The sequence below is a fragment of the Ctenopharyngodon idella genome, chromosome 2 (assembly GCF_019924925.1).
Source record: "Ctenopharyngodon idella isolate HZGC_01 chromosome 2, HZGC01, whole genome shotgun sequence".
Taxonomy (NCBI): Eukaryota; Metazoa; Chordata; class Actinopteri; order Cypriniformes; family Xenocyprididae; genus Ctenopharyngodon; species Ctenopharyngodon idella.
In genome coordinates, this window is record NC_067221.1 from 20,341,039 (window position 1) to 20,349,280 (window position 8,242).

The 8,242-nt window shown below is 33.7% G+C and overlaps 1 protein-coding gene across 1 annotated transcript; it reads left to right on the forward strand.

Moving 5' to 3' along the window:
- Positions 1-92: 92 nt before the first annotated feature.
- acbd5b (acyl-CoA binding domain containing 5b) lies at positions 93-7,848 on the forward strand. Its single transcript, XM_051913823.1, has 12 exons — positions 93-445; positions 752-844; positions 950-1,070; positions 1,251-1,323; positions 1,421-1,550; positions 1,912-2,046; positions 2,290-2,348; positions 3,480-3,669; positions 4,838-5,037; positions 5,887-5,934; positions 6,026-6,135; positions 6,248-7,848. Exons 1-12 carry the CDS (start codon positions 346-348, stop codon positions 6,264-6,266), a joined length of 1,278 nt encoding a protein of 425 aa, XP_051769783.1. The 5' UTR covers positions 93-345; the 3' UTR covers positions 6,267-7,848.
- Positions 7,849-8,242: the final 394 nt, after the last annotated feature.

The window sequence follows — 8,242 nt, forward strand, 5'->3', positions numbered from 1 at the left end:
TTTAACAGTGATGATTCTGTAAAATATAGAAATAATGCGATATTAAAAAGTGTGAACAATATATGCGTCTTAAGCACTAAAATTGATGTAAAATAATCTAAAATAGGCTACCAATTGTTTTTTTTTTTTTTTTAAAGAATAAACAAAAGACAGCAGGATTTTGTTTTATAATAGAGACACTTCAATATACTACTATATAATCTGAATTGTCAGAAAATTTGTAAATCCATCTAGTGGAGAGAGCTTCTTCAATCTTTGCATGATTAAAGGACGTTTAAATATCCTTTCACTGGGCATTGTGGATCCTGTAGGCTAAAGCGCGCTACATTCTATTTACTACTATGGATGCCAGCTTCATTGAAAACTACATCACCCAAACTGCATCTGTGTCAGTTAATACCTAGGACACATAGAACAGTATTTTCAGATGGACGAAACACAGGAGGTGAGTTCTTCAGTAGTATTTCATGTTTTTCTGTTCATTTCATTTGTGCAGTAGCATTTTTTTTACTCTTGAAGGCATTTTTTCAGATTTTAGACGGTGATTGTTTAGTATGGCGAAAGGTTAATTAAATTGCTGATAATAACCTAATTAACCAAAGTTGTGCAATATCAAATATATTTAACATATCAAATGAGAATTATGTTAGCATTTAAATCATTACCTTATTAACGTGATTTGCATTTTCATCCACGTCTATTGATTAAATGTTTATCTCATTTGCTGACATCTGTCAATCATGATGTATAGACCTGTCCATGACACGCAGAAAAATGGAAGATCCCAAATCCATTCAGAGGTTTGAAGCGGCTGTTAAAGTGATCAGAAGTTTACCTGAAGATGGTAATACCGCTATATTAAATATGAATGTCAGGTATTAAACTTCATGGTTTTATTTAAAAAATAACAATACAAATAGTTTAATAATTCTTTCTTTATTTCACACAGGCTGTTATGACCTGTCTGATGATATGCTGGTTACGTTATACAGTTACTACAAACAAGCTACAGCAGGACCCTGTAACACATTAAAACCAAACTCTTGGGATCCTATTGGCAAAGCTAAATGGTAAATGTTACGATTTTTCAGATGATTTATAACTTAAAGCTACATGTTCATTTTAAGTAGAATTTTGTGTTTAGATTAACAGAAATGTTGACATGTTGTTATATCTAAAGAATACCTTTAAGAATAACTTGAGCAACAAGCCAGATACGCATATTAAACCCAGACACGTGTTCTTTGCAGGGAGGCATGGAAAGCCTTGGGAAACATGACAAAGGACCAAGCCATGATGGAATATGTTCAGGAAATACAACTGGTTGGTAGTTGTATAGATTACAGAGATGAAGCTCTCTCATATTGAGGTATCAATAAAAAAAAGTTTAAACTATAAACAATCAAATGTTTTATCACAGATAATAGAAACCCTCCCGGTCACAGAGAGGATGGCAGAATTATTGGACGCTCTTGATCCATTTTATGAGATAGTGGAGAATGATGATGATGATGAAGATGTTGCCAGTAAAGCAGCACTATTATCCACAGGTACTTTTCCTAAAAGTATTTCAATTCCTTAACCATAAGATCTGACCTTATTTGAGCAACTTTAATCAACATTCTACATTTTGATGAATGTTGAAACAGGAAGTGAAAAAACTGATGATGATGATGAAGCTGAGAAAGATGAAGAGGGGGGAAATGAAAGTAATGGGGAAAATAAAGATGACATGGAGATGGATGAGAAGAAGAAAAGTACAGCAACAACTTTGTGCCTTTATATTGTGAAATCATTGTCAAGACAGAGATCTGTTTTGTGTGTATGTGTGTATGTAGAATGACTTTAAATCTCCTGAAATGATTCATACTACTGTATTTAAGAACTTAGTAGGTCTTTTTTAATCTGCAGACTCAAGCACTCTTGCAGCAGAGAGAGGAAGTTTACCAGTGTGTAATGGAAGTGAGGAGAACAGCGTATCCTCCTCAACCAATGAAACTCATAGTTCTCTAAACACTGAGGAGGAAGAGGAGGAACTGGCTTATGGTATGTTTTGGTTTCCATTAGTTTCCATTTTTGTCTCCAGGCCCAAGGTATACTGTATAGCCCAACCTTCAGTTGTGTTGGAGAATACAAAACTCTTGGGGCCAAGTTTTGCGTTCTGATTAGAAAAGATTTCACAGTCATTTAATGAAATTACATTGGCAGATAAAGTAAATGATGTGTCTGTATTAATTTGTGTTTAAAAAATATTATTTGATGACATCATTCTTACCAAATATCACACAGCTGACTCGGATGATGAGATATACAGTGATTCAATGGAAAAACCAGCAACACAAGAGAAGGTAGAGTCTTAACTGATGTTTTCAATTCTTTCACGGGCTTAAAAACATTACACCTCAAAATCAAGTAAAAGAAATAAAACAATTATATTTTTTATAAATAAAAATATATATTTTATTACGCGGATTGGTAAAATTCTTTAATGTTTTTGAAAGAAGTCTCTTATGCTCACCAAGGGTGCATTTATTTCATCAAAAATGCAGTATTGTGAAATATTATTACAATGTAATTTATTTCTAAATGTAATTAATTTATTAGTCTTCAGTGTCACATGATCCTTCAGAAATCATTCTAATATGCTGATTTGCTGCTCAAGAAATTATTCTTAATATTACCAACAGTTGTGAAAACAATAATACATTTTTTTCAGGATTCTTTGATGAATAGAATGTTCAAAAGAACAGCATTTATTTGAAATAGAATTTTTTGTAACATTATAAAAGACTTTTGATCAATTTAATGCATCATTGGAGAATAAAAGTATTAATTTCTTTCAATAAAAAAAAAATAAACTTAAAAAGTAACTTAATAACTTTTCATCAGCAGTGTAAATGAATATAATAATTGCAACTACAAAAAGAACTCAAAAGTAATGTAATCACAATTCTAAATAAATAAATAAAGTTTATCAAATCAAATCAAATTTGTTTTTGTTTTTTTAATTTTGGGGTGCAATGTGACATGGACATGTTTTATGAGATTTCCTCTATAGTACAATACTTGTAAGTTTTTTCAGTGCTCTTATTAATAAGCTGATTAACTTATTTAATACTTTAGTATTGACCAAGAGTTTTCAAATTCAGGCAAAGCCTTGAAATCTCAATCATTAAAATGATCCATAACCGGGTTTATTCCATAGAATCCATCATGCTATTTAAGGTCACTCTGATGCATCATACATCACCAGAGATTTGAAAGTGTTGTGTGATTCCTGGCAAAAACAAAGTATGACTTGAAATCCTTGGCAAAACATAGATTAAGTGATATCAGCTGGAGTCCACCAATTGATAGTTAGCACAAGGATAGGCATGTGACATTTCTTGGAGAGAGAGAAAGAACCAAAGGAAGAAATGTATTTGTTTGTCATGTCATGTCAGAGCAAAATAAATGGGAGTATGCAATGCTGTCCCTAGGGTTCAGGAGTTCCCAGGGTCCATTTGGCAGAAGTGAATGTGGTTGGGGCCAACATGCAACAAGGGGGAAACAGAGAGTCTCAGTGTGGGAGTCAGGATGGAAAACCACAGGGAGTTACACCCCCCGTCCCCCACCCGCCGACACTTGGAACCGTCCAAACTGACAGAATCTCACCAGGCAGTGGAAGAGGTTGGGCTTGAGTCACTGTTTGAATAAGTCTTGAGCACCATGACGTCAACAAGCAATAATGTGATCAACAAGCCAATTTTCCACCAGCATTTGTATAAACTTACAATGCGAATGAATACTATAATACTTCTCCTAGGAAATAATTTCCGTATAAGGCGAGACTCTAATATTGCATTGTGGCATTCATTATAGTTTATATTGATGTTTATTTCCTTTCGGCTTAGATTTGTATAATAAAAAAAAAGTATTCACACTTTAGATAATTTTAACCCTGTAAAGGATATGAAATAATAGTCAGAAAAATCTATTTTTAAAAAACTGGAGCGGTTTGTTGAATCTTTCGACAAAAATACTAAAAAAAATAATTCTGCATATGTGTTTTTGTTGAGTATCATATTTAATACTTCAGGCTTTTATGGCTCATATAGTATGATGTAGGAGAATCTGGAGCTCATATTCAAGGAGGAAAAAAGCACCTCAGTTTTATTCAGAGGCCAAACTGAGAAAAAATATGCAATTTGGTGCAGTTGCTGATATTTATATGGCCAAAAGATAAAAATAAATTCTGATAGCTTGTAATACACTGTAAATCACTTAGATTTTTATAACATTATAGCAGATGACTTGCATAAAATGTGTATAAATAGCAGGTGTTGCGCTATATTTCCTAATATTATGTCTAAGTAAGATGACATTTAAATGCTTAGTCATTACAATTTAAAGGGTTAGTTCACCCAAAAATGAAAATTCTGTCATTAATTACTTTATTTAATTACATTAATTAAAAAAGTATTCTCGTCCCTTCATAAAATTAAGGTTGAACCACTGTAGTCACGTCGACTGTTTTAACGATGTCTTTAGTACCTTTCTGGACCTTGAGTGTTGATTATATTGCTGCCTTTGGAGGAGCCATAAAGCTCTCGGATTTTATCATAAATATCTTAATTTGTGTTCTGAAGATGAATGAAGGTCTTATGGGTTTGGAACGACATGAGAGTGAGTAATTAATGACAGATTTTTCATTTTTGGGTGAACTAACCCTTTAAGTATATACTGTGTTTAGTTGTATAACAATGTCAGCAGTAGAGAATCTCTCCTGGAGAATATTTGATCTGTGCCTGAGAATTAGTGAAAGCATAAATGGATGATTTTTTTCATATACTCTTAGGCCATCAGTTAATGGGAACTAACCTACCTGACAAACATGAGTGCAGTTACCAAGGAGATGGTCAGCGCGGGGATACAGAAGACAGAATGGACAAAAGAGCGTTTAACACAGAGATCGCTGTCATACTGTCGCAGTTACAGGACAACATGCAGGATGTGCTGCACAGACTGACCACACTGGAACTTCTTACAGCATCACAAGTAAGACCAGCATCAAAATATGGCTCAATACCACAAGTCTAGACACTGTAGATTAGTGCACTTTGCATTCAAAGACTGGATCTGTTTTATCCACCTTATTTTTTTTCCTATGCAGTAAATAGTAATACTATTTGTGCTACAAACCAGTGTGTTTATAATTAAGACAATACTTGAAAATAATATGGTAAGAAATACCAGTTTGCAAAATGAGACTGGAAGCCAGACATTAAATCTACATATTTAAATATACACTACCATTCAAGGTTTGGGGTCGGTAAGATTTTTTAAAATTGTTTTGAAAGAAGTCTCTTATGCTCATCAAGGCTGGATGTATTTGAACAAAAATACAGTATTGTAAAATATTACAATTTAAAACAGCTCTTTTCTATTTTAATATATTTTATAAAATATAATTTATTCCTCTGATGCAAAGCTGAATTTTCAGCATCATTACTCCAGTCTTCAGTGTCACATGATCCTTCAGAAATCATTCTAATATGATGATTTGCTGCTCAAGAAACATTTATTATTATTATCAATGTTGAAAACAGTGCTGCTTAATCTTATTGTGGAAATTGTGATACAATTTTTTCAGGATTCTTTGATAAATAGAAAGTTGAAAATAACAGCATTTGTTTGAAATAGAAATCTTTCATAAAACTTTTGATTAGTTAAACAAATAAAAAGTTTTCTTTGATGGAAAAAAAAAAAACCTCTTACTGACCCCAAACTTTTGAAAGGTATTGTATATTTTGGAAAGTGGTGTAAACTTTCTTAATAATTATATTAAAACCCGGAGTACAGTTACAGTTGCTGTTCATTTAATTATTTGCTTATGTTTGGTTTTAGGCTGAAATCCCTCCTCTCAAAACGTTGAACTCCAAGTCACCAAAAAAGGTCTCTTTATGTGACTTCAAATACATGGAATTCAATGGTATGAAATACCGCTTTATATTAACAGAAATGAATAACTGTATCTGTCTTTCAGAGGTGGCCCTGGTGGCCTTTAGACTTGCCCCCCATCGCTGTAGTGCTGACAGTTATCTGGCCATTTGCTGTGCACTGGCTGGTGCAGTTTTACTTACTGAAGAGAAGGAGGTAAGCATTTGTACTATTGTACTATTAAGTAGGCTATATGTGAACTTTTTTTTTTCAACAGAAAGAATGTTAAATAAAACATGTCTGTGTTGCATCTTTGTTATGGTTTTAGATGGTTAAGAGTGAAGTGAAGAATCAGTACCAACTGTACAGCTCCTGAGGACTTTGAAAATGGTCTGGATATATCTGATGTGTTCAAAAGTGAATGTTATGATGTCACACTAAGCCTCAGAAATTAATACTATTATTCAGCAAGGATGCATTAAAATATCAAAGGTGACTGTAAGGAATTTTCAGGAATTGTCATAAAAGATTTCCATCTAAATAAATGCTGTTAATTTTAAGGTTTCCACAAAAATATTAAGCAGCACAACTGTTTTCAACACTGATAAAAAATAATAAGAAATGTTTCTTGAGCAGCAAATTAGAGTAATATGATGATTTCTGAAGGATCATGTGACACTGAAGACTGGAGTAATAATGCTGAAAATTCAGCTTTGCATCACGGGTATAAATGACATTTTACAAAATATATTAAAATAGCTATTTTAAATTGTAAAAATATTTCACACAAGTGATTTTACTTTATTTTGGATAGGCTTTTTTTAACAGTATAATGTATATAATATTCACACCTTTTCTTTCCTTTTGTGTTTGTTATTTATATGACTTTGAAAGCAGGTAGTTTACAGTCTTTTGAATCCATCTCAGCCTTTTAAAAATCATTTACCAACACACTACGCACATTTTTCATTTCAAAGAGGAAAAATAAAGTCTTTTGACATGGACAGAAACCAAACGCCAATGAAGCTTATATGTTACAGCTTTTCCAAATGGGGATTGATAATAAAAAGTAAAATGAGTGTGGATTAACTCACTGTACCAAAGAGAAAAGCTAAGCAACTCAGACATGAAATATTTCTGCTGTAAATGTCTTCTAGAGTATAGCTATACTGTACATGTGGACCATTGTAAGTACAAGAATGTAAGTAGTTTATTTTTATAAGCTATAGGCATACAATACTTGTGAGTCTGTAATTGTTATTGTCAAGCAGGCAATTCTTTTGTAAGGTGAATAAAGAATTTGAATAGATAATTGTATGTTTGACTGCTTAAGATAGATAGATAGACAGACCGACGCACGCACGCACGCATCTGTACAACGTTGAGATTCCTCAAAATAATCAATGTAGGCCCATTGAGATACTGCAGTGTTTTCCACACGGACGCAAATATAGGGAGGACAATAACAATCTGATCGTGTTCAAAAGCTTGATGCCAACTTATCAGGATGTACACAATAAAAGCGCTTTGAAAGATGATAGCATCTCTGATAGCAGCTGCGTCCATGGAAAAAACTATTAAGTCATTGATTAATGAGACAGCTATCTTATTTTTCGGACATAAACACTATTTAGGGCGGATAGTCTACTACTAGCACTGCAGACGCTAGCATGTCAACGCCAGTTAGCTGGCGAATGGACGACGTCTCTGATATTGCCTTATGAATATTAACTTCGTCACGTGATAGGACGCTTCAGTAAAGTTAACAACCGACGTATTTAATATTCATAAGACAGCCTTCGCAGTAGTAGGATTCGTAATTTACGAGTGCAGACGATTCTATGTGCACGTGGTACATCTGAAAACACACGTTTTGTCACATGCATTGATTAAATTTGCGGTTTATGGAAAAAAGCAGGAGAGTTTAGTATTATGATGGACGAAGCAAATCGAGCAGATCCTCCGAACTGGATCCAGCAGCACGCCGTCGTAAGACAGAGTCATATTCATGTTATGATAAATTGATTCACTGCATATTTGGACAAGTGACATTTCATTTGGTCTCTATAGTACCAAGACCTGATGCATTTAGATGTCGGTGACAGTGCTCAAGTATATGCTGCTTTCCTGGTGTACATGGAACTGACGGAAGGTGAGGAAATATCAGCGGTCCTAAAATTGTAGTTAGAAGTGGAATAAAAAATATATAAAGAGAGACTAAATAACCCTTTTTTGTCTTGTCTTCTTTCCTTTGAAGTGCGTAAATGGAAAGAGGTGGTTGGAGTTTCCTGCCCAGAGTTACAGGCGGTTCTGCTGGAGGGTC

What these genes read in the sequence shown, in the direction of transcription:
- acbd5b (XM_051913823.1), top strand. Translation starts at nt 346, where the DNA reads ATGCCAGCTTCATTGAAAACTACATCACCCAAACTGCATCTGTGTCAG. An exon ending in AGATGGACGAAACACAGGAG is followed by an intron (nt 446 to 751) that starts GTGAGTTCTTCA and finishes CATGATGTATAG; the next exon opens with ACCTGTCCATGACACGCAGA. An exon ending in CAGAAGTTTACCTGAAGATG is followed by an intron (nt 845 to 949) that starts GTAATACCGCTA and finishes TATTTCACACAG; the next exon opens with GCTGTTATGACCTGTCTGAT.